The 27727-nt window shown below is 38.9% G+C and overlaps 1 protein-coding gene across 3 annotated transcripts in view; it reads left to right on the top strand.

The window, feature by feature from the left end:
- LOC108789125 (dimethylaniline monooxygenase [N-oxide-forming] 2-like) overlaps positions 1-22257 on the top strand; it is a 30715-nt gene extending 8458 nt beyond the window's left edge. Inside the window, exons 1-9 of one of the 3 annotated variants that reach the window (XM_018559055.1) lie at positions 1636-1727; positions 9265-9402; positions 11590-11778; positions 12711-12873; positions 14885-15027; positions 16580-16779; positions 18298-18650; positions 20430-20502; positions 21858-22257. In XM_018559055.1, coding sequence (XP_018414557.1) covers positions 9277-9402; positions 11590-11778; positions 12711-12873; positions 14885-15027; positions 16580-16779; positions 18298-18650; positions 20430-20502; positions 21858-22203 — 1593 coding nt within the window. In that variant the 5' untranslated portion in view covers positions 1636-1727; positions 9265-9276 and the 3' untranslated portion in view covers positions 22204-22257. Of the gene's footprint in view, positions 1-1635; positions 1728-9229; positions 9403-11589; positions 11779-12710; positions 12874-14884; positions 15028-16579; positions 16780-18297; positions 18651-20429; positions 20503-21857 lie in introns of those variants that run through there. The other 2 variants (XM_018559057.1, XM_018559056.1) reach the window with 2 other exon arrangements.
- Positions 22258-27727: the final 5470 nt, after the last annotated feature.

Genomic DNA, 27727 nt, shown 5'->3' with positions numbered 1-27727 from the left:
AGTTTAAACCTATATGCTTGCAGTAGATACATGCAAAAAACTGTGAAGGTTTAATTATCCCTTAATAAATCAGCCTCATTGCCATACTCTACTAATTTGTATCTGTTCCTAGGAGCAGTTATCAGATTTTATCAGTAAGGAAGGAAGAATTAGGTACATTGTCCACCCTGCTGCCAACACTACCATTTGATAAAGGAACATTTCTAAACCTTATGTTTAATGCAGGTCACAGATGCTCTGGTGAATGAGGCTCTCACTTTTCTTGTTGGTGACATTCATGATTGTTAGACATGTGCGATTCGGTTCGTTACCCTCTCCAACAGTTCTATGGTTAAAGTACAGGAGCAATAGCGCAGAGGGTAGGGGACAGGTTTGCCATTGTTAAGGTAGCAGGTTCTAATCCCGGGTGTGGGAGTCGGGTTCCCCCCAAAATCTGTACCAGACCCTTAAGGTCTGGTAGGAATTTTAAAGGGGAGCCCTAAAAAAAGGCGAAAAAAAACGTGGGGTCCCTTCTAACAGACTCACTGCTCTGCTATTTCACTTTTGACAGCTCTACAGACATGGCAAGTTGCGATGTTTATAGGCTTTTGTTACATTCTTCAGCCAGCAATAAGAAACAATGTATTTCTTTTGCTGCAATGTATCAAACTTCTGATCGTCTCGGGACGATCAGAAGCCTAGTGAGATCTAATCCTGTCATGCTGTCAGGATCATTGGCACTAAGGTTATTATTGGCTGTTCCTAAGTTTGGAGCAGCCTAATAATAATCAAAAATGTAAAAAAATAATAATTAGCAAGCAGTCATAGTGACTGCTTGATATAATTCAAATTAACCCCTTACAATTAAAATCTGCAGCTGAGCTGCAGGTTTGTTTTTCACCCAAAGGAGTTATTTGGTTTAATTTAACCCCCTCATGACGGCGTTGTTCAAAGTATGTTGCTGTCTCTAAGTGTGACAGTTAGTGACACTTAATGACAGTGAAATTGCAGGCCACCTAACCAAACCATTGTTAGTTTATAGAGCAAAAAAAATAAATGTTAGCTTATAGTTTTAGGCTGAAAAGTACAGAAACATTTCTGAAATCCTAGAGATACGAGGTGTTTCCAAATAAAGGACAAAAAAATGAATTTATTGTAATGCATATTTTTTAGCTGTGCTATTTAACAACAGCAAAAAAAACAGTTTTCTTCACATTTTTTCCTTTTTTTTTATATATGTTATTCGTACTAAGTGAGGCTTTAGGCACAAATATGTGATATAAATATATAGCCCTATCTGTCCTCTAAAAAACAATATATAATATGTGTGGGTGCACTTAGTAAGAAAGTATATTAGTGCCATGAAAGAATCACACAGCAAAAATGTAAAAAGTGCTTCAGTCATTTATCAATAGAAGCTGAAAAAAAGCTCAGTCATGAAGGGGTTAATTAGCACTGCACCATTCTGCTATTTATTACTATATCTACACTATATGGCAATGTTTGTGGACAACTGTTGTGTCTTGGATTTTTAGTTTACTGATTTAGCCAATAAACAACATTACTAATTTAAAGCCACATTAGACACTGATTTATTGCCCTTTCTTGTTCAGCACACCCACATCTCATGTCTTTGCGATTAAAGGGAGGAGCAGTACAAGACTTTCAAATGAGTATCAATAAGCTTCACTTCAGTGATACTGACCTGGCTGGCAACCACAGCAGAGTGACATCTACAGTTGTATCAAGTAAGTATTTTGTGTAGGATTATGTAACTGGTCTCTGCAGCACATACTGTATATAGTTAGCAAACTATAGGGAAACAATACTTTCAAACATGTAATAACTAATGCATAAAATGTGTTATTCTAAAATTCTATAAGCATTGGTATGGTTTAGCTGAATTATTTTATATCCTATTATTATCTTTTATATGCACAGCATTTGTTACAACTTGTCATTCAGTATTTCTGTATATTAGGTCCATATTGGGAAGTGTAGCACTGACTCATTTGCTAGAAAATAGGTAAGTATACAAAACTGATTCTGTTTGCATACTTTAAAAATCAATGCCCTGTAACAGGTTATGTGTGTTGTTACTGTGCAAATATTGGAGCATTGTATAAAGATAAAAAGTATATGTATATATGAGTTAGATTTCATTTTGTTAATATTTAAATAATTCATATACTTCATATAATCCATGTTCAAACAATAAACCATTCCAATAGTCAATAGTCATGATCTCTCTTCCCAGACCTTTAATTTTTGGCAGTTTATTAGGATGATAAAGCCCTGTCTCAGTGTGCATGTGAATTCACTGAAGCTGTACACACATTGCCATGAATGTAACTGCCCATTTCCAAGTAACTTCTTATGTGACGAAGGAGAAGATGAGCGGGGATTTAGAATAAAATATGATTATTTAGTTTTTTATATATTCATAAATATTGATATCTTCACATTTCATTTATCATAAAGATTTTAACGTGGATTAGATTTATAAATGAAATGTATGGATCTGTTCCCTGTTCTATTTTGTTAAGCAGCTTACTTGCCAGAGTATGAATATGTACTGTGTGATTACAAATACATTTTCATTATATGATAAATACAAATTATAAATTAAAAAATTATTTGTTAAAGCTAAATAGGAAATTATTATATTATTCATGTTTAACATTTTGAAAGAACACATTTTTAAAACTAAACTATATACAATCATAAAAAAAGTATATATATATATATATATATACTTTTTTTATGATTGTATATAGTTTAGTTTTAAAAATGTGTTCTTTCAAAATGTTAAACATGAATAATATAATAATTTCCTATTTAGCTTTAACAAATAATTTTTTAATTTATAATTTGTATTTATCATATAATGAAAATGTATTTGTAATCACACAGTACATATTCATACTCTGGCAAGTAAGCTGCTTAACAAAATAGAACAGGGAACAGATCCATACATTTCATTTATAAATCTAATCCACGTTAAAATCTTTATGATAAATGAAATGTGAAGATATCAATATTTATGTTAAGTGGCAAATATCAGGAGATATGCTAAGGATTTCATTCCTGACCTTCTTTGAAAAAAAAAAAAACAAGTTGCCTGGCTTTTACTAGCTTCAAACTGAGCCATTTATTAAAAACATGTATGTCACCAATGAACTGACAACTCCTAACTGACAACTCCTAATCTGCATAATTGTTCTGGAGCATTGCCTAGTTGATTTAAAGTGACACTGAACTCAGGAGTTAAATCTTAAAAATGTAAGTACATTAACTATTGACAACAATGTAGCTGTGTATCACTCGGCTGTAGATCCTCTAATCATCTCTGAATTCATACTGACACTGTCCTTCCTTCTGGAGGGTGGCTAATTTTGTTCTCCATGGTCCGTGTGTGTTGTAAAGTAGCCACCGCTCCAAGCTCACTCCCGTGATGGACTAAAATCACATGTTCAGTTTAGTAATTTGTATTGAGATTGTAGTCCATCATGGGAGCGAGCTTGGAGTTTAGTGTCACTTTAAATCATGTGAAGGAGAAATCTATTTATATATGGAGATATAAAGCATTGTATGGGGTGGATGGTTTTTAAAGTTTTTATGAATTTATAGGTGTGCAAATTTGTGTCTTTTGTTTGCTCTAAAATAATATTTTTGTATTGTTAAGTTGTGGTCAGCATCTCTGTGGTGATGTACTCTTTAAGGGACTCATTTTTAAGATTTACCTATTGGGTTTTATACAGATAATACGAACAGCGCTCTCGGATTGGGCCAAAGGAATAGGGTGCTGAAGCTCTCCCTCGCCTGCAGCCCTAGGAGACAGGAGGAGTGCCTGCACTTGTGGAGCCAAAAAACAAACGTGAGGGCGCAAGGCTGGAGGGACTATGAAGCTGATTGAAACAAAGTGAAAGGAGCAAGAGGGTCTCGGAACCAGATGGATGTGGAACAGTGAAGGAAATCGTGGGGTCCAACGTAGTGCAATCAGTGAAGGCTAGTGTGTTGCCTTGGGTAGATCATCACAGGAAAATGAGAAGAGAGGGGTGGACAGGGGTGCAGGTGATGGCACACACAGTGTGTCCGTGTCCCCGCTGAAGCAATGTGAAGTGCCAGTGATGTGAGGACTGACGTCAAGCTGACACACCATCCCTAATGAGCTTGACAAAGAGGTAACATCCTCGAAACGCGTTGCTCCCGAGCTTCCACCCACTACCTTACCAACCTGATCCTTGAGCCGAAGGATCAGCCGAAGTTATGGCTGGATCCTTCGGCTCTTTTGTGAATAACCCTCAAAGTGTGCCAGTTGTCTTTAAATGTAGATATTATTATTCAGAGGGCTTATTGAGAACACTGGCTATCATTCTGATCTACTGACCTAAAGTGAGATAAACCCAATAGGTAAATCTTAAAAATTAGTCCCTTAAAGAGTCACTTCAGCCCCTGGAGCCCGTCGGTTCAGTTGTTGTACGGGCTATTCACAATAACCTTGTACAGCACCCAAGGAAGGCAGCCAAGCGCATATGCTTTGGCTCGGTTGAGTCGTAGTCTCAGCTGAAGCAGGGCGAATGGTCTGCAAAGCCAACCGCATTCCCTGCAAATGGCATGTCATGGCTGGCTCTCAATGGCCTGGGGATGCTGGTCTGTCATTAAATAACAACTGGGCAGAGCCAGCCATGACGTCATTGATGTCAGTGGTGTTTTGTTTTTTTTAATTTGGGGTCCCTCCTAAAATTCCTACCAGACCTAAAGGGCCTGGTGTGGCTTTTGGGGAGAACCTTACACTTTTTTTTTATTTCTTTATATTTTTTTAAAATATGTTTATAACATTTTTATTTATTTTTCTTATTTTTACCAAAATTGCTAATGCACTGGTATACAGAGTCATAATATAAAACAATCGAGGGTATAATAATTAGTGGCTGATTATGATGTATGAAACCACTATGTGACAATATGTGAGCCATACCGTACCAACAGAGGTCGATGGAGAAAAAATAAGAATTGCACATTTGATATAGTTGGTATACATTATACCCCTACACGTCATCACAAACATAGTAGTCAAGAAATATATAATATATATTGGATAATACTAATGTAATGGCGTTCAAGGCCATAGTATGGATGCCACAGACTGTTAGAGAGTATAGGCAGGGCCGGTGCTGCCACTAGGCAAACTAGGCAGCCGCCCAGGGCGCACTGTTGCCTAGGGCGCAGCCTTGACCATTCATCCCCCAATGGTGCCCCCGTCTATTTCATATTGTAAAAGCCAATAGCAGGCTGGCTATTGCACCTGCCCACTGAGCAGAGGAGCCAACTTTCCACTCCTCTGCTCAGTGGGTGGGGTTTCAATAGTCAGTCTGCTATGGGCTATTTCAACTTACAATAGCCAATAGCAATCTGGCTATTGCTCCTGGCTGCTTACATTAACCTGTCGCCTGCGAAAGGCAGGACAATGGAGCCGCGTGCTCCCTACCTTACGAGAACTGGAGTGGATCCTCAGCCTGGGGTCCACTGTGGGCTGCTGTGATGTGACATAGCTCCATCCATATGTGCATTGATTGGACAGCTCTCTTGTGGGCCCTGTAGAGGTGTCAGGTGCCAGAATGTGACATCAATCCGGTCCAGGCACCTCTACAGGGCATGCAAGGGAGCAGCAAGAAATGCAAGTATGGATGGAGCTCCCTCACGGCCCACCCCATCTCAAACTGACACTCAGCACCGGACAGCATATTTTGAATGGCTGTTTGGCGTGAGGACTGACAGTGCTGCGCAACGGAGAGGCTGAGAAGCTTCTCACCTAGAAAAGTGGAAGGCATTCGGTGACCCACTGAACACGGGGTGGCGCCCCACTTTTGCGTCACGATCCACCAGTTGAGAACCAAGGCTTTAGAGGATAACCCCTTTGTCTGAATTTGTCATGCATGTTGGCAATTTGTGCCATTCGTCTGTTAGGGTCAGAGCAAATACGCATGACCTGTAAAAACGGCGAAATGGTTAGGTTGCCACGTTTGGGGTGTTAGCGTTACTATAGTGTAGTAGTGTATCCCTGTCGATAGGTTTAGAGTAAACTGATGTAGTAATTTTACTATCAACAATAGTGACTAGAACATGTAGGAATGAGATCTCATATTCTGATACTACAGGATTGAATATAATGCCTGGAAAAAGACAATTCAAAAAAGACAGACATTCATCAAAGGCATCATGATCACCAAACCAGATATAGAATGTGTCATCTATGTATCTAATCCATGTCTTAACACATCGTTTATATTATTCTGATTTATACACATGGCATTCTTCCAAGAAGCCAACAAAGAGGTTAGCGAATGCAGGGGCGGCCAAGTTGCCCATGGCAGTCCCCCTTATCTGCTTGAAAGCCTGTTTCTTGAACATAAACATGTTATTCTGGAGGATAAAGTCAAGACGAGGAAGAATAAAGTATGATGGAACATCCTGCGTGCCATCACGTGGTAAGAAATGCTCAGTGGCTGTAAGGCTTGCCTTATTTGGTATACATGTATACAATGAAGAGATATCCATCATGACTAATTTCCATCCTTGTTCGACAGTGTCAGTTACAGGTATCTTATGTAGAAAGTCCTCTGTGTCTTTGATGTATGCTGGTAGCAAGATGATTAGAGGCTGTAGGAAAAAATCTACAAATTGTGCTAAAGGTTGTGTAACAGAACCAGAACCAGAGACAATAGGCCGGAAAGTCAGCGGGTTAGTGCCTTTGTGCACTTTAGGTAAAGAGTAAGGTACTGGAGTATGGGAATGTTCCTCTGCCCTTATAGAGAACCTATGTCCATAAGTCCTGTAGCACTCCTTACCGGAAGTGTTAATGGGTGCTCAAAATGACTGCGGATGGCACCACACACAGAACAACTTTGAATAGAGATGTCATCAGCACACCAGCACGACAGAACCTAAGTCAGTGCAAATCCATTTATTGATAGATATCACTCAAATATCAAGCGCTTTCGGGGCCGCACATGGTCCCCTTCATCAGACATGACTACTCTGAGCCTGATGAAGGGGACCCTATGTGGCCCCGAAAGCGCTTGATATTTGAGTGACATTTATCAATAAATGGATTTGCACTGACTTAGATTCTGTCGTGCTGGTGTGCCGATGACATCACTATTCAAACTTATAGAGCACCTGTCACTTTGCCTGTGCTATAATTTGATAGTATAAAGAAAGAAAGACATAAAAATGTAAAAAAAATCAAAGTTTGATTACAGGTGACTCCTGTGTACAAAAACGAGATTGTGCCATACATGTTAGGTATTTGCATGCACACTGGAGTGAGTGCAATAATCCTAGGACCAAAATTCACTGTTAACTCTGAACTAATGACCTATACAGGCTTTTAAATCATCACATAAGGACAAATTTGGGTACTGTAGCTTTTCACCATTTTAAATTTGCACAAAATTTTGAGGCTTGACATGTTTGGTATTTCTTTACTCAACACAGCCTCATCTTATAGATTTTACCAAGGAATCAGGTATTATATTGTGTTTGTGTACCACTAAAATTAATTTGAGTATATTTTTACTAAAAATATGGGTTTGGTAAACAGGTGCGCTAATATAATGTGACATATAGAATTGCAACTGCAACCATTTTGTTCAGTAGGGTTTATGTTATTAGAAAATATATGATTCTGGGGGGTTTAAGGAATCGTCAAGGCTAATATATGCATTTTAACATGTGTGCAAACAATAAAAGAATGGCTCTGGCAGTAAAAGGGTTAAAGGCGTTTTGGATGTGCAAAGGTGGCTAAAAGTTTTAAAACTTGCTGAAGACACTAATAGTTTGGGACCACCTCACTCTGACAAAATTTAAGCACTGTGTGTCACCCTCGCCTATACCCACTCCCCCATCCCCATCCAGTGTATGGCCCGCTTTACACTAGACTTGTGCGCCGTCAAAAAATGTGTTCTGTTTCGTTTCGGAATATCCGTTATTTCGTATTTCGTAATTCGTAACTGAACTCAATTCGGATTCGTACGAAATACGAATTTTCGTTAGTGGCGGTTATATTTTCGTAACTTTACGAACATTCGTTATGATGAAGTTAAAAAGCAAAATACCTTTGTTATGGAGTGGTATTTCGGATTAAAAAAAAACTACCATCAATCAACTCCAATATATTAACAAAGGTATTTTGCTTTTTACCTTCAATATAACGAATGTTCGTAATGGAACGAAAATACGTCAACGGAATTTCGTATTTCCTGCTTGTATTGTAATGCAACTCTCAGCAGCAGAAGAGAACCTCTGATTGGTCAACCAAAACAAAATACGAATTCCGTTAACGGATTCCGTATTCCAAATTCCGTATTTCGGACTTTAAAAAAAAACTACCATCAACTCCAATATAAATGTACTTTGCTTTTTACCTTCAATATAACGAATGTTCGTAATGGAACGAAAATACGTCAACGGAATTTCGTATTTCCTGCCTGTATTTGTAATGCAACTCTCAGCAGCAGAAGAGAACCTCTGATTGGTCAACCAAAACGAAATACGAATTCCGTTAACGGATTCCGTATTCCGAATTCCGTATTTCGGACTTTAAAAAAAAACTACCATCAACTCCAATATAAATGTACTTTGCTTCTTAACTTTAATATAACGAATGTTCGTAACGGAACGAAAATACGTCAACGGAATTTCGTATTTCCTGCCTGTGTGTGTAACTGTGTATTGTAATGCATCAGCAGCAGCGGATCCGTATCTCGGATTTAAAAAAAATCTTGTCATGTTGTTCAACCTCATTTACAGGGGTAATATTAGTTCCTGTTTCAAAGAAATTCGGATCCGAAATTCGTTAACGGAATTTCGTATTTCGGATATAATTCGGAAACTGCCATTCGGATTTCGGATGCTCCGAAATTCGGAATTTCAGGAAAATTCGTACGAATTTCAATTCGTAACGAAACGAATCGCACATGTCTACTTTACACATTCAGGCTACACGTCCGGAAATACAGGGCTACACAGTGGTCGCACTTCACTGCCCCTTCTCACAAAGCAATAATTCTGTCCAGTCTTTAAAAACAATGCTGCTCCTGTGAGGCTGATCTCTCAATTGTTGCTAAGCCGAATAATTGCATTGACTAATCTTGCCTGCTTCTTTATGTGTGTTTTTGAATACGGGTAATCCTAAAATATTGGTAACAAAAATGCTGTATGAGGATGACCTTGAATACAACACAAATGTGGGTAACAGATCCAAATTCTTGATTATTACAGGTAAACATCAACATGAAAGTTGCGGTGATTGGAGCAGGGAACAGTGGTCTGACATCCATTAAATGCTGCCTAGATGAAGGATTGGAGCCTGTTTGTTTTGAGAGGACTGACGATGTTGGTGGCCTTTGGAATTACAAAGTATGTGATAAAATGTGTTGTTTTTTTTTTACTTCTATGCAACAGAAAAATAGTAATACTGATATTTTGAAGTTCTTTTTTCATTTAACCACTTCCAGCGGGTTCATGCAAATGTACGTCCTCCGCTGGAAGTGGTTATACCAAGAACACGGCTGCCATTTTAAACAGCAGGCGATTGCTGTTTAAATACAAGCGATCCGATGTCTGTACAGGCGCCGGATCACTTGTACGGTGCAGTGCCGTGTCCCCCCCCCCCCCCCCCCCTTTCCCACCGTCGGTTTCCCGGGCTCCACTGTCCCCCGAGAGAGCCTGGGACTGGCACGGTGGGTCTCCCCTGATGGATCAGAGAGAGATCAGCAGGCTTCCAGCCGCTGATCTCTCCTCCGATCAATGGACCCGGAAGTGATGTCCATTACATCACTTCCGGTGTCACTGTACACATTCTCCTAGAGCCAGAAGAAGAAGCTGGTGAAGCAGATCTCTGCTTCATCAGCTTCTTTGGGGTGCCTAGGTGACATTAGGGGTCTGAAGGACCCCTAATGTCTCCATAAAGAGGACCTGTCACTTTATATTTGCTATTACATAGTGGGCTTGTTAGCTCCCTATGTGATAGCAATAAAGTTAAGTACAAAAAAAGTGTAAAAATCAAAGTAAAAGATTAAAAAAATTGAAAATGCAAAAAAAAATGTAAAGTCCCCCACCCCCCACGTGCACACACCTACAACACAAATACGCATTAGATGCGCCTACGTGCAAAAACTAAAATTGTGTCACACATGTTACATATCGTCGTGAGCATCGGAATGAGAGCAATAATAAGATGAGCAGTTAAAAACGTTTAAAGCTTCGCCCATGGGAAATTTTGGTTATAGTAGTTTTTTGAAGTTTCACGGATGCACGCAATTTTAAGGCTTGACATGTTTGGTATCTATTTACCCGGAGTGACCCCGTCTTTTATATTTATCAAAAAAATGGGTATTACATTCTGTTTCTGTGCAATAAATTTCATTTTAGTGTATTTTATCCTAAAAATACTGGTTTGATAAACATTTGTGCAAATACTGTACGACATATAAAATTGCAACTAGCTTCTTTTTATTCTACAGGGCCCCTGCTTTCAGCAAATATATCATTGTTTGGGGGGCTGAAGCTGTTTTCTAGCCAAAAATTCTGATTTTATCATGTGTGTGCAAATGTAAGAAATTGCTTCAGGCAGCAAGTGCTTAACAACTGCTTAAGAATTCTCCCAACAATAATAACAAATATTTCTCCCTGACCCATGTCCTTTCAAGTAGTTACTTGACCCTCATCGTTGACACTTTGGCAGGCTGTGTATTTTCAATATGATAAGAATATATCTTTGTCTTGATATTTTTATCTTTTCAATTTAAGACTTTTCTGCACAATCTGCATTTCTTTGACTAAGATGAATTTGTTTAAACGTAAACTGAAGGTCTACTTTAACTTGGGCCTTAAAACTTAAACTGTAAGTCGAGTCAAAATTATGTTTTTCAGTTTTGGATAGACTGGGGAAGGATTAGAACCTCTGCCAGGTTCTACTGCTATCCCAAACTCCAAGAGGAAATAAGAGGAAACCTCTCCAAACGGAAGACAGTTGCCAATGGCACAGTTTTCTCCCTTGGACAATTTCCTTTAACCTCCTGTTCCTCTGACAATTCTAACATTCTTAATTACAGGCGGCACTGCGTCCGGCTTTTGACAGGTAGTTAGGTTACACAGCAGCAGTCTTCCCCACTGCTTGTGTAAACTAACAAGTGAGGCAAGAGCTGTCACAGCCTCTAGGCATGAGCTCTGTGGATGGCTTGGACCAATAGCAAAGCACCATTGGTCCAAGCTGTCCAATCAAAAAAAGAAAAAAAAAACACTGAGGCCATCGATCTCGATGCCTCAGCAGTGATGAGCAAGTGAGGGACAGGAAGGCTCCTCCCTGTCTCCTCCCTTCATCCTCCCTCCCTGCTTCACACTAGCTTGGGGAATGGGTTTGGGGCGGGGCTTAGGTGGGCAGGGGCAGGGCTTCATTTGGTTGCGGGGTGGGGCATGCTGGGGGGCGAGGCTGGGGAATGCCTCAAAGATATTGCACGTCACTGATTCACACTCTTTTGTTGTAGAACTGCTGTTTTTAAAAGAATCTCACTTTTTTTACCCTTGATTTTATTTGTTCTTTAGCCAGAGGTGCAGGATGGTAGAGCCAGCATTTATGAGTCTGTTGTTACCAACACCAGTAAAGAGATGATGTGTTACAGTGATTTTCCCTTCCCAGAAGATTGTCCCAACTTTCTGCACAACACCAAGATGGTGGAATACTACAGGCAATATGCTGAGAGGTTTGGCCTGCTGAAATACATCCAGTTTAAGGTAAGTAAGTAATTAGACAAGGTATAAGCATTTTTTCATTGATTCCTGTCCCCCGGGGCAGTAACCAAATACCCATGCCCTTTTTATGGCCAATAACTTGCATATATGCCCTCTTAAGGGGGACAATTGTTTTTGAAAGTTCTACCCCCATAGACTTGCATTGAGTTCGAGTTTAGAATTTTCGAGAATTCAATCTATTTGGATGTTCTAAAGTTCGAATTCGAAATTAACTCGGGCCTGTTCGGCCCATCACTAGTTGTAATTTGTGCCAAAAAATACATTATTCAAAAAATGTTTTAATTGCAGTGCAGCATACAATCTGGCCCCACAGAACAGAATTGTATTAAAGGACGTAAGAGAAATAGGATTTTTGGAAACTGCTTCACATATATATCAAATAACTATATATTTAACTAGACTCAAATGTATAAAACATATAAATGCAAAAGTCCTCCCTACCAACCTGCACACGCTGTTAAAACACTAGTTTCCTTAATACGTTTCACCACATAAGCAGTTTCCTGAAAAGGGAGTGTCAGAAGTTCCAGCAAATAGTGCTAGATACAAGCCAGTCTGGATGTTGGTATATGTGTTTTTCTTTATGAACAAACTGTGTTTTGAACACATATAGCCTTCTTACAACCACTGTTTGGAGTCCATGAAATGTATTGTAACATTATTTATTCATTATTGTTATATTCTGTGATCATTCATTTTAGAGATGGTGGTAGGTGGTTATGAGCCATTGCAGTTTACTTAGTAGGCCATGGGGGAGATAGAGAGGGGAAAAACATATTTGGGAGGAGACTTAAGATCTGTTTCAAATTATTCGTAAAGCAGGTTTGGAGGATTTTAACAGAAAATAAAATTGATTAAACTATTATAGTTTGTTTTAATAAAACTTACAATGCCGTATTGTGGTTGCATTTTAGACATTGGTTTGCAGTGTGAAAAAACATCCCAATTTTCCTATGACTGGCCAGTGGGAAGTCACCACAGAAAAAGATGGAAAGAAACAGACTAGCATTTTTGATGCTGTTATTGTCTGCAGTGGACACCATACAGACCCACACTGTCCACTGGAAAGTTTTCCTGGTGAGTAATGTCTGTAGTCATATATTCATAAATGACTGTGCAAACCTTTAAGTGCAATGATAATTTTTTCATAACAGTAAGCTCCATACATACTTTGTGAGCATATTACATGTGAATAGATAAAATTTCAAAACTGCTGTTCTAGTAAAATACACTTAACTAAATCACCCAATGTATGTGTGTGGCAGTGTATTGTGATTCAGTTTCAATGCAACTCCAATGTGCATACATGGACAAAACAAACATACTTGCCCCTTAGGGCCCATTCACTCCATGTTTGGATCATCTCCAGACCAGATTGTTTCCGGACCCAAAATGCATCCTAATGTATCCCTGTGCTATTTCTGGCCTCTGTTCATGCCAGTGCAGTCTGTCCCAGACCAGAAAAAAATACTGCTTGTCTTATTTTATCTGGTCTGGAATGCACTGAAAAGCACATACAAATGCATAAAAAATGAATACAAATGCACTGAAATGCACATGTAAGACCATTTGAAACGAAAAAAAATATATACATTTCTAAACGTGGCAAAATCGCAGTACAAATGCGGCAAAATGCAATGCACTGGGTTCCAGATCTGGTCCGGAAAATGGTGTGAACCTGTCCTTAGTGCTGAAAGTAATTGCAGCATGTAAATTCTTTTTGGCCTCCCAGTGTGTTTTTGTGGCCCCACAAATTTTAAAGGACGTACTCAAAGACACATATTGTAAGTGCATCCAACTTGTATATTGCTCCCATATACCCTATTAGATTGTGCTCTTCCACCTTCTGTATCCTTCCTTATAACCTAAAAGAGTGTAAGCTCCTTCTGCTTCTGTATCCTCTCCTGTACCCCAATGCATCGTAAACTCTTTCACCTTCTGTATCCCTCCCTTACTCTCTAAAAAAATTAAGCTGTTTCACCTTCTGTATTCTCCCTTATAATCTTTTAAATTGCCAGTTGTTCCACCTTTTATATCCTTCATTATTTTCATTTTATATTGTAAGCTCTTCAACCTTCTGCATTCTCTCTTATGCCCTAGTAAAGTATAAGGTCTTCCAGCTACTGCATTCTTCCTTATACCCTAATAGATTGCAGTCTTCCACTTTCTGTATCCTCCCTTACTTATTTATTACAGGCATTATTTAGCATCAACAATTTATGCATTGCTTTAGATAGTGTACATTTTCATCAGTCACATACCAGGGCTGAGTTAGACAGGGGAGGAGATTAAAATGTCTTTAGCCTTCTGTATCCTTGATTATGCCCTAATAGATTTTAAAGTGACACTAAACTTAGGAGTTAAATCTTAAAAAGGCATTCAAGTACCTTTCATTTATCTTATTTGTGTATCACTACAGCTGTAGATCCTCAAATCATCTCTGAATTCATGGTGGCACTGTCCTACCTTCTGAAGGGTGGCTTCCCCATGGTCCCTGTGTGTGTTGTAAAGTAGCCACCACTCCAAGCTCACTCCCGTATTGGATTACAATCTCACATTTACTAATTTGTATTGAAGTTATAGTCTGTCATGGGAGTGAGCTTGGAAATGTGGCTACTTTACAACACACTGCACTGAGTGATACACAAATAAGATAAATTTTTTGTCAATAGCTACTAGAACTAGTGAAAGCAGAGTTCGACAATGGTGATTTGTTGCTTGCTGAATCTACACTGTTCTTTTCCACTTTCACTTCTTTCGCCTGTAAGTGTTAGGCAGTAGTAGGAATCAGTGACCGAGAGCGGAATGTTGCACTGATGATCGCTGGATCTGTGGTCTTTCCAAATATATCTGAATCTTAGCAACACACTTACATTGGAAGCTGAAGCTAGTATTACAAGTGGAGTGCCTAAGCATCAATGCACTAGATTAGCTTGTTGTAAATGGCAGGAGGACTTAGATGAGGTTTGCATTGCAGATGAGTCATTCTGGGAGCCAACCACAGAAAATGGGAACCTGTAAAGGTAAAACAGTGCAAATTGTTCTAACATAATCTACCTGAAATGTTTCTAATTTGATTATCTTGTAGGAATAAGCAAATTTAAAGGACAATACTTCCACAGTAAAGAGTATAAAACCAGCAAAGGATTTAAAGGAAAACGGGTTCTTGTTGTAGGAATGGGAAATTCAGGAACAGATCTAGCTGTGGAGCTGAGTCGTACTGCATCTCAGGTATGATAAAAATATTTTCTATGGATCCAAAGAATGACAAAACAATAACAAAATATTATAATTGTTATTTACATTAGCTTCTTTTACAAACATTGTGTTGGTATAAATGTGAATAAAGCTGAAATGTGGCCATGGAAAAAAACAAAACACTAGTGTATAGCCCTTGCCCCACTCCCAGCCACTCTAATGTTATTTTGTTTTTTTAATGTTTCTGTGACCCAGTAATACTTGCCTTCATCCATAGTCTCCATTCTCCAGACTTAGTACTGCAGAGTCGGTACTTCTGGCAAGGCTGTCATCCCTCATCCCATCTTGCTGACTCTGCCCATTTGCTTGATATATGATATATGCTTGATGTATGATTGTATGTAATCCAATCAGTTTACGACTACGAGTATAGTGCAGGCACGATGATGTCAGCAACAACACCCACCAGCTGCATACAGAGCAGTTGCAGCTGATTGGTTGTCTTTACCATAATTTGCACATCTGAAGAACTGAAGGCCTGCTGTACAGGCAATTCACAATAGCCCGTACAGCAGCCAAAGACGGCCGAGCGGCTCACCTGAGCCCAAGGCATATGCTTCGGCTCGAAGAAGGGAGAACGGCCTGCCGAAGGCTGGACGTTCACCCCGCAAATGACAGCTGGGCGGAGCCAGTCGTGATGTTACGGCTCACTCCTCCCGTTGTAATGACAGATCAGCGTCCCCAAATCTCATCGGTGGATACTGATCTATCATTAAACAATAATAACTGGGCAGTGCCGTCAATGACATCATGGCTGGCTCCGCCCAGTTGTTATTCATTGGATGGGACCTACTAGAAGACTCTAGCAGGTGCCGGCCAATACGAAACAGTTGGGCGAAGCTAGCTGTTACTAGCTGTCACTGCTAGCCCGGCCAATTTTGTTTCTTTTTTTTCTTTTATTTAAAATATTATATATAGTGTAGTGTATAGTATATAGTGAGCTGCCAGAGCTTCAGCTCAGCCGATCCAAATGTTGAATCGGCTGAGCCTAACTCCTTCTGCACTTCGGCTCAGCCGAACATGCAAAGCATGTTCGGGTTCAGCTGACCGTAGGCAGCTGATATACGCCTGATTTCAGCTGATGTACAGCTGAAATTAGCCATACTGAGCCGGAGTGAATAGCTGAATGTCGTTCGTCTCTGTTCACTTTGGCTTGGTTATTCACTCGGCTGCCTTCGGCAGCTTTGTGAATAACCCTGTAAGTATATTATAGCGAGATTTACTTCAACACATGCCAACACTCCTGGTTGAAACCTCTCCAAAGGTGAAACATTTGAATATAAAGGACCATGGCTTACACAAATTTGTCAGTGAATGCTGTTCTCTCAGAAATATCAGTTATGGCACTACAAAGACAAACACAAGCCTTAAAAACATGGAAGAAATTTTTTTTTTTAAATATGAAGGTCATTATGTGCACAATGTCTTCCACTTATTTTTCCATTTCCTGGTCTTGTTAACATCAAAGTGTATGTACCTGGTCATACTTATAGTGCTTACGGTGGTAGCATTTTATTCTTTGCAGGTATATCTTAGCACCCGGAGAGGCTGCTGGGTTATGAGCCGAGTATTTGATCAGGGTTTTCCATGGGATATCTGTTTTGACACACGGTTTCAAAATCTGCTGAGGAACACACTGCCAACCTCTATTATTACATGGATGACTGAGAAGAAAATGAATGAATGGTTTGACCATGCTCACTATGGTCTTCAGCCTAGAGACAGGTATAATTTTGCTAGTTATAAGTGTTTTACTGATGATTTGTTGAGACCCTGAAACTATGGGGGTTATTCACAAAGCTGCCGAAGCCAGCTGAGTGAATAACCCAGCCGAAGTGAGCCGAACCTCCGAGGTACCGAGCTGAATAGCAAAACTGTTAAATAAATGGAAAAAAAATTAGTTGCAAAAATATTTAAAAATGTAAACAAAAAGTAAAATAAAAAAAAATAAAGATATTTTAAAGAAAAGAAAAAAAACAATTGGACGGAACTAGTTGTGACAGCTAGCTCCACCCAAATGTTTCCTATTGGCCTGCACCTGCTAGAGTTCTCTAGCAGGTCTCGGCCAATGAATAACAACTGGGCAGGGCTGAAGGGCTTCGGCGGCCAAAGAGAGCCGAAGGATTATTCGAAGCTACGGCTGGATCCTTTGGCTCTTTAGTGAATAACCCCCTATATTTTCTTTTATATTACAATTGTTATATTTCTCACGGATTTAGCCTGGTTGAGTCAGCAGGGAAACCTAAGCATAGAAATGAGAAGAAAGCTATTAATGAAGAACACACACATCATTTACAATGTATGTAGATATTAACACAATAAAACAGGGGTGTTCACAAAATATTTTCAGTGCAGACTAAAGAAAAGGTATATATTCATATTGGATTGATTACAAAAATTAAATAAGAACTTTAAGCAAACTGTGAATAACATGTGACATGGGCTGCCCTTACCAGTAAGATTGGGCTCTCTGTACTCTGTTCTCCCTGGAACCTTTTTTAAATATCTGTTAATCCTGCCAATCGAACCATTGGATAAGTACTTTCTTTGATAGGGTGATAACTCTGCTTCTTCTGTAATGAAGTTACTGCAGTGTTGTCACATTTGCTGCTGCTGTAGTTGATTAGATGTTGTCACCTTCAATAACCTCATAAGGGAATAGCCATACCTAGCTCCACCCACACCTGTTAGATTGACAACACATTTATTTATCTGCAGAAGCTTAGAAAAATAGTGCAAAGTCCATGGTCAATCTTTCTCTCTCCCCCAGAACTGTTTAGTAGGATGCAGAGAAACCCCATCTTTCCCATCTGCATTTACCTTTGCAAAAGAGGAAAATTACATGGCAGCGTATATTAAAAATGTCTATTTATCACTCAGAGAGGATGGACTTTAAATACTGTTTAACTAGTTAGCAATTTGGTACATTAGACTGCAATTGTATCATTTTCATATGACAAATGTTACCTAATATTTGCTATTGCCAAACATAATTTGATGATTGAGTCTTGTTTCATTTTATTCCATTTTATTTTCTTACCAATGTTTTTGACACACATTGATTGCAAAAAAGCATTTTAAGTTATGGAAATAAACGATTAGTTAAGTTTGGATTACAGTGATATACAGTGATATACATGAATTAATAGTGATGGATCTAGATTTTTCCTGGATTGCAGAAAAAAAGTGTCTAATCTCTTATGGTTTTTATACTAAGCATTTATTGGCTCTTTGTTTTCATAGTACTCAGTTTAAAGAACCGTTGTTTAATGATGAACTACCAAGTCGTATCATCTGTGGATACATTGTGGTGAAGCCCAATGTGGCGGAGTTCACAGAAACATCTGTGAAGTTTGATGATGGGAGCATTGAGGAAAACATTGATGTTGTTGTGTTTGCTACGGGATATCAGTACTCATTTCCATTCATCGATAAATCCATAATAAAGATTGAAAACAAAATAAATCTGTACAAAAGTGTCTTCCCTAAAAACTTGGAAAAGGCCACGCTGGGTGTTATTGGTCTTATTCAGCCACTTGGTCCAATCATGGCAGCTTCAGAAATACAAGCTCGATGGATAGCAAGAGTCTTTAAAGGTAGGATTATATGAATATGCTGAAGAAGTACTAAGCTGGGTTTGTTCCAATGATTTTCAGTTTGTAGTATAAGTAACAAATACAGCAAACAAAATAATTATCCTTCTCCCGATTTATCCTGCTTTCTTTTGAGCAAGCAAGATAAATTTAAAAAACTGCTTGTAATTCTGGGTACTCACTTGTAATTCTGTGTGCTTCCTAACTAGGTAGGCATCTTAAGTACTCAAGGCTGAAGAATGTTTGCTTTGGGCTATAACTAATACCTGCATTTGTGTGCATGCCAGAAAATACTATTTCAGGTGTTCCAGTTGTTTTCTATGTCTGCAGTTATGTTTGATCCTGTAGTTAGAGCACATATCAAGAGGAATGGACTTATCAAAAAACCCAGTATTTTCATGTGTTATACCATTACTCTCACATTATACTGCAAAAGTTGTCTAATGGCTAAACCTTCTTCTGATCAAAATACTGGTTTTAATACTTTCCTCAACAACAACAACAAAAATTCTGGAGCCCCACACAACTTGCACAGCATGAAATCACTTTATTGTTCAGCACAAGCACAGACACTCCACCCATGATCCTCCCTCTGACATGTTTCACCCCCTACTGAGGCTTAATCATAGAGCAAGAGGACATGGGGGTGGGGGAATGCTATATATACACTCTCCATGTTTAGTGCCCAAAAGTATAATAAGCCCTTACTGATTTCATTAATATAGTTCCAATTATTACTAAAACATTTCGTGTTATCCATTTACTCCCCTTAACATTAAAAGCAACATATTTATAACAAAAAACCCTCCACGTCCTCACCTACACCTTTTTTACCCCCTTCATCCCTTCCTCCTTCTTTTCCTCTTCCCCACCCTTTTGCTCCCCCTGTTTTCCATCATGCCCTTTTGTCCCCCATTCTTTTCTCCCATTCCTTATCTCACCTCCCCTCTCTTCCTTTGTCCCTTTCTGCCTTCCCCTTCCACCCTCTCTTTTCTCCTTTAGCCCTCTTTTGGGTTCCCTTCTGGTCTTCCTGTTTTAACCATTTTAATAACCTTTTAACTCTTTTCAGGCATTTAGATTATATTTCTGAACAATATTTTCATTTCTGACAAAAATAAAACTTTGATTATATATTGTAATTTAAGTAAATATGGAAAAGGGTACTGAAAATTTTGAGGAAATATGACTATTTGTGAAATATCATGACCATCCTGCATAACTTCAGAGTTTGCAATGTAAATAGATTGGGGAAATGTTTTTGGTTTTACATTTTTGTATTAGGTACGTTGGTTTTAATGTGGAGGGGGGTGGTGGTAGGAATAAAATGAAATGCTTCAGTAACGATTGCATGGTATTAATGATATAAGTGAGCATTAAATGATAATAAACATGGGGAGTATATATACAGTATACCTGTTCCTCTCCCATGTCCTCCTGCTCTATGATTAAGCCCCAGTAGGGTGTGAAACTTGTCAGAGGGGGGTCCTGTGTAGAGTGTCTGTGCTTGTGCTGAACAAAGTTGATTTTACCCTTTGGAAGCTTCCAAAACTTTGTTGAATGTTGTGTCAGGGGAACAGACCCAGATAATTGATCTGAGGATTGCAGAAGCGGCTTTAGCTTTTGTGATTAAAAACAAAAATCAGTAACATGTATTACCGCAGTGCTCTGGTGTAAATGAGCGCTAATACAGGACTAGTTCTATATTATCTGGGTATAACATGTCATGGAGAAATATTTGTATGTTTATGTTCTAATATTTATGTTAATGGTCATTATTTCTAGGTTTGTGTAAACTGCCATCACAGGACAGGATTCAAAAGGACATTGACCTAAAAAAGAAAATTTTGTTACAAAGGTATTTATTGATAATTTTTAGATTTATTGATAACTTAAAGTTAAACTCTAGCTAGTAATAGTTATAAAAGTAGCTTTCACAATATTCACCTACATATTCAGCTCCCCCCCTCAATAATAATTCTGTCACTAGATGTCCTCAGTTTTCCGGGTTGAATGATGGCCAGCACCATTCAAACCACCCCCTCTGATCCAAGGCTGTCATAGACCTGCCTCCTGTAAAAATGTAATTATGTAATTACACAGCTTGGGTTAAGAGAAGTACTTGCTTTAGCAATGCTCACATGTGAGTGCTGTTTAGTGCAGCAGCAAGGACTCTCCATTGCCACCCCCAGAAAACAAGAGGAAGGACCTGTGAAGTCATCAGACTGGTCAAAAGACCCTTGAATAAAAGGCATGAGGAGTGGTTTGGGAGTTAGATTTATACACCTCCGCTATAATAAAGGCTTGTCATAACAACTGTTCTGTTTTCTATTCCATGACCCAGTGAAGTTACATTCCCTTTAGCCTAATTGGGTGTTTTATTTAACTCAGAATATCTAATCTGTCAAATTTATTAAATTACCCCTTAATGTAAAAAAATCATAATGTGGCAAGCTTGCTTTATTGTTTTTATTGCCATGCACTTTATCTGCATTTTGACCTATTTGATTTCCTAAGGCCTCGTTCACACCATCCTCAGTGTGAACGAGGCCTAAGTCATGGCAAAGAGGTTGTAAAGTCTGCAAACAGAATTATCATCTATTTTGTGCAGGTGGTTAAAGTATTCGCTGTGATCTGTAGGCAATGCCATTGTATTTCATTGCTCTGCCTTTCATAATTTCAAGTTTGCCAAAAATAAGGGGACAAAAGGGAATTATACTCACATCTCTTAAAGCAGAACACTGGGTAAACATATTGCTAATGCTTGCAGTGGGGCTACCCCGTGCTGCAAAAGTTAACTGCAACTTTGTCTCAATGGCTGAAAAAAAGTTATACTTACCTGATCTTCTGAGCCAGCCAGCTCTTAGACCAGTCCTTCCAGTGTCTCTCCCCCTCTGCTGCAGTGGTCTAAGGATCCTTGAGTCATCATGCACAATGCACTGCACTGGAAGTGAGCACGGCGAGCGACATTCCATTGCTACAGTGCAAGAGGAAAGAGGCTTAAGGGAGCGCTACAACACTCAGCTGGTTCTGAGGTTTGGGTAAGTATAACTTTTTTATTTTCAGCCCTAGACACAAACAAGCAGTTAAACTATGTAGTGTGGTGTTAGCCCTAGTGCAAGCGTTAGTAATAATTTTGCCTGGAGTTCTTCTTTAACTAGTCCATGTAGTGGAAATATAATCAATGACCTTGTTAATTTGTACTTTTTACAGATTTGGTAAAGAGTACAGTCTTCAGCTGGATTACATTGAATATCTGGATGAGATAGCCACAGAAATAGGTTGTAAGCCTAATATTCTAGGACTGCTTGTGACAGATCCTGTTCTAGCTTTAAAAGTAGTCTTTGGACCATGCACACCAGCACAGTACCGCTTGAGAGGTCCAGGACAATGGCCAATGGCCAGGAAGCAAATTATGACTACATTTGATCGGATACTGAAACCTACTAAGACCCGCGTGGTTCGGGCCCATGAAGAGAAATCATCGTCAATAGTTTATGTAATGGGGGCACTATGCATTCTTGCTCTGCTGTTCGCTTTGGTTATGTACAGAGAATGAAATAGAAACATAGTGAAAGATGCAACCTAAATGGTTTAATCATGGATGATTACCCCAGAAATAAACAAAGCCTATTACTTTGCTGATCATACAATATGTTCTTAATCAATAGTTTGGGTGGTGTGTTGACCTACTGTATACTATAGAAATACTAGGGGTAAAATTATTTTGTGTCAATATCGTTAAGTGCATACACTTATTAGGTTATATGCAAGTCATTTATGTCATAAATCAGTTCTCGTAACACATCAACCAGGACATATGTAATCCTAACTTAATAAATGTACCAAAATGTGACTATTTAGAATATCTTGTCCCATGGAGAGTGCTATAAGCCGGGCATTTAGAATGCAATGTAAGTAATAACCATTTTAATGCTGTGTATATCATTTACTGTATATCCTCTGAAATCAGACTTTCAACAAGGTTATTGCAGGTATAAAGTGTTAATATATTCTATTTTCATGTGCATATCACATATATCCATGAAGGATAATACTATAGTTACACACTTCTTTTAATCATGTGTTGTAGGTATACTCTAACTTTTTATGCCTGATTTAGTTGATAGCATAATGTGTTTTATGGTGTTTAGTCTAATTCTTAAAGCAAACTTTTCCATCCAAATAATGTTGTAAACCAGCAATAGCTATGTAAAGTAAGTCTGTATATACCTGTCAGTGTATTTTTGAGTGCCCAAGAAACTCTGAAAACTGGTGTATCCTGCAAATATTGAACTTTCTTCACAAAGTCCAGGGTGGGCCCACGTTGGCTAGCTATTGTTTGTTTGGTATGAGGTAGGAGGGGATCTACCAGCCCTTAGCTTTGTGAACAAAAGTAGACTTTTTTATACCAGAGCAGGTCAGGTTTAGGGTCCTAGGTAGTTCAAAATAAGATTGACAGATACGTATCTGCATTAATGCTGATTAAAATGTATTGATTATAGCGATTCACTTTGAAGGACTCATACAAAGCAGAGTACATTTATTTTAACTATATTTTTGTTAAGTATGTGCAAATTGTGTTTATCTTTTTTAATCTGATTTTTGTTCACCATACTGATTCTTACCTCATGTTTATCTTCTTTTTCAAACTGATAATGATGGGGTCCCTCAGACTATGCCATTGGCAAAAAGAAATGTGTGTTATGCCACTTTCCCTTTTCTTTTGATTTCTTCCGTTAGCAGAAATCTCCGTTGTCAAAGCATCTAAAGTGTCTCCACGTCCAGCTAGTTACAGTGTGTTTAAGTAGATATTATGGAAAAATTATATACTAAATTTTCATAAAGTTGTTGCCCTGTAGGCAATATAGAATCCTAGTGATCCTACATTTTAATTAATGGTAATCAGTATTTGTTTTCTATTCTCCTAACCTCCATATAGTGACCATAATGTAGTATTTTCCTGATATTACATGCAACCTTAAAAAAAGATATACTAAGAAAATGTGTTTTTTTAACTTCATTCGCACAGAACAAATGTTTACAGAGTTTTGCTGGATGAATGGCTCTGCAATTGTTTTTAATAAATACATCACTATGTGCTCAATGTACTCACAATAAAAATAAATGTTTGTTAACAGAGAGTAAAACAAATAGTGAGTTCCATTTAAATTTACATTTTAAAATGTCATAAAAATTCCATCAATTTTAAAATAATGCAAATACAATGCCAGAATAGAAATATAATTAACCATTTTCTGCCAGTGGCTTTCTAATAACATGTGAGGCTATGCAAGATTAACTGCACTTTATATACCGTGTATTGTTCATAAGTTTTTCCAATATAGTTATTTTTATTAGTTTGAAATCAGTTTATAATTTCTGCTGTTTTACAATTAACAAATTATATAAACATGCTTTGCTTAAGTAGAATCTCAATGCTAGCATGTGCTAAGAATATAATTACATATAAACCATATTTTTAACTATATTTATATTACAATCATTTTCTATATTATTTAAGTTTGATTATAAGTAGAACTGTAGCTTTACTTCTTCTTACTGCAATAATACTTTGGTCAAGGAGAAGGTTGGACTAAAACTAATGGTGCAGATCCTGTCCTCTGGATTTAATGTCATCAATGAAATACCTGCATGCAATGTATCTATTATTATTTAGAATCTTTCAAATAAGGCATAGTACATAACTCTTAATCCAAACACTGAATTTGTAAATACTTCAAAATGTACCTCTATGCTGTGGCAATATCACTTTCTATAAAAAAAAAATATATATAAAGATTTAGAAATGATTCTTTAAATATGCAAAAAGAAAAGGCTTCTGTTAAATGGTAATGACACATAGCGGTTGATTTACTAACCTTATAAACACACCATGAACGTGTATACACCTCTGTAGTGTGTTCCCTCCCAGCATGATCTATGGGAGGAATCGAAATACCTTTGTAGTGTGTACACACCCAGCAGCTGTGTTGTGCAAAGCCCTGCAATGAATTGCAAGGTAATGTGGTGTAAATTAGCTCTATGTTATGTTGCTTGCGTTGATGAATGCAGGAATGTAAATGCATTAGCTAACCATTTTTGTCTAAACTGTGAAGCAGCATTATATATGCATCATGTGCATGATTTTTCCATATATGGTATTAGTGGAAATATGCTTTTAGAGACTTTTTGGTTGATAAATACGTTTTGCTGTGTGAAAATCACACACACCTGGTGCGTGCGTGTGTTTAGGTTAGTAAATCACCCCCATAGTTGCAGTGCATGTTCATTTGGTCACTCTAATGCAGTGTTCCCCAATCTACAGCCTGAAGGTAGGTTACAGCCCGCAGTTTGCTGTAAAATGACTAATGCAATAAGAATTCTCATTGCAAGCTTACAGTAGAGAACCATTAACTGCAAACTTGTGGTGGATGTCGGACTCTGGCATGCATGTACAGTTGGGATTATGTCACCATGAGGAGCAGGGCAGGACATGGAGATTGCAAGGTAAGTACCACTGAACAACTAGGATTGGCTACATTTATCCCAATGACCACCAATAATGGAAATACATTTCTCAAACTGACCACCTGTGTTGGGGATACATTCTTCCCACTGACCACCAGTGTTGGGGCTACATTACTCCCACTGGCCACAAATGATGAGGCTACAATGCTCACACTGACCACCATTGAAGGGGCTACATTCTTCACACTGACCACCAATGCTGGGGTTACATTTCTCCCAGTGAACGCAAATGATGTGGCACTATAACCTTAAACCCAATGATAAAGCACCATTCCTCTCTCTGACCAATGATACTGGGGCATTTATTACTCCTACAGATCCCATGCAGTAATTACTCATAGTGACCATTGATGCCAGGCCATTTAATACTCTTATTGATGCCGGGGCATTTATTACTCCTACTGACTGTTGATGAATGGCATTTATTACTCCCATGGACCTCCAGTGCATGGGAATTTATTATTCACACTGACCTCCATCACTGGGGCAGTTTTACTCCTACTGGCCACAGTACGGGCCCCAAAAAGTTTACAGACAGTACATTTTGTTTAAAAAGTTTGGGGACCCCTGCTCTAAGGGCTTGTTCACACTATGTGTGGATCATGTCCAGACCTGAACAGTTTGTTTCCGGACCAGAAAAACATCCCAATTTATCCCCATTGGTTTTTCTGGGCTCTGTTCACACCAGCGCACCACCATATTGCTTGTCTCATTTTGTCCGGTCTGGAATGCACTGGAAAACAAAATCACATCCAAAACGTATACAAATGCATGCAAATGCACTGGAACGCACTTGAAAGCCCATTTTAAGTGAAAAACCCCTCCCGAAATTGCAGTAAAATCACGGCAACACAAAATTCACTGCATTCCAGATCTGGTCCAGAACTAGTCCGGGAAATGGTGTAAACCTGGCCTAAAAAAATCCTGCTGTGTGTTTCAAAGCAGGGGTATAGTCTAAAAACTCCACCATCCTAGCTGTCTTACCCAAGTAATAGGGTAGCTTAAAGTGACATTAAAGTCAAAAATCCCCCCCCATGCTGCATTAAGGACTTACATTAAATGATGCCTCTTGACCCGATCATCTTTTTCCTTCCACTTGTATTCAGCAATCCCCTGAGCCGCGCAACAACCGTCTGAAAATAGCTCCTGCACCTTTTTGCTCGACAGGTGATTTCACCCGTGCGACTCAACACAAAAGTGTGAACAGCCTCCATTGACTTTAATGTGAATATGTGTTTTGCCCCAATTTTTTTGCCAGCTAAATCTGTGTGATAAATCACCTGGGTGTGCACCAGCTCTCAGGTCTTCAGATGGGAGCGAGCGGCAGAGACACAGATCAGTTTTTTCCTTTTAGGTCACTTTTTTATTTTTTTAATGTTTTTGCATATATCTACTGCTAGCGAGCAGTAGATATATGCAAAAACAAAGGAGAGTTAAATTCTACTTTAATTAGTTGCCTATCCTGAGAGAAACATTGATCTGGGATATCTTCATCATAGAGCACATGATGTCAGCTACAGGAAATTATCACTGTTTAGGCAGAGCTGTCGACTGGCTCTTAAACATCACACCCCATACCCTTTGGGCATAGATATTGTGATTAATGTATGGGCATGTGATTATGTGATCTGGATATTCTGGAAATTAGGCAGTTGTCGGACATCGGAGAGGCTGACAAAGGATCAATTGAAGCCCTCTTCATGTGTGGGTGGTCTGGATCTGCTTTGTTTTTGCACCCCTCCATGCTCCCCAAGAGGAGTTGGTCTCTGGTGATCCGTTTCATCTCGCTGTCTGGCCCATAAAGTTGCAGTGCTTTAGGTTTGGAGGTCCTCCTGAGGAAGGCAGCAAGGGGCAGAACATGTTGAAGAACCTAAAGAAACCACCATCTTCCAATGTATCTACAAATAATAACTAGATCGTTGCAACCAGTGGCGGACCTAAGGAACAAAGGGCCCTGGTGCAATATTTTTTTGCCCCCCCCCCAAAAAAAAACAACCACAAACTCCCCAATCCACACCCCCTAAAGCAACCACAAAAAAAATGTGAAAAAATAGAAAAAAATAGATCGAAAAAATATTTGAGCATATTTATTTATTACAGAGAAATCTGAGCACTGTGTCAGGGTAAGCAAATTTAACAATAAAATAAATATACTATAAAACAAAACAAGATAAGCAGGAACAGCAGAGAAAGCTTTGAATTCTACGCCTTTTGCCGGTCACACATTTCTACTCTGTAAACAAATGGGTGTGGCTACATTAGAATGTGTGACCACGTGGCTGGTCACACATTCCACTGATGAAAAATGGGCATGATTACATTAGAAAGTGTGATGACTTCAGCGGTCACACATTCTAACGCAGTCACAATCTGTGATAGAACACCGGACTGTGATAGGAGGCTGAGCGGTGTGGGGTGAGAGACGCTGGCTGCACACAGCGCTCTCCTCCCACAGCGCTGGGCCGTCTGTGACACTTTCTCTCCTCCCGGCTGGGACACAGAGCAGCGCCCAGCGGGGAGGAAAGAAAGCAGGGATGCGCCGCTATATCGGC

The sequence above is a fragment of the Nanorana parkeri genome, unplaced genomic scaffold (assembly GCF_000935625.1).
Source record: "Nanorana parkeri isolate BGI_ZX_2015 unplaced genomic scaffold, ASM93562v1 scaffold378, whole genome shotgun sequence".
Lineage (NCBI taxonomy): Eukaryota > Metazoa > Chordata > Amphibia > Anura > Dicroglossidae > Nanorana > Nanorana parkeri.
The sequence above is the reverse complement of the archived record's forward strand: the minus strand, read 5'-3'. Positions and strand labels throughout refer to the sequence as shown.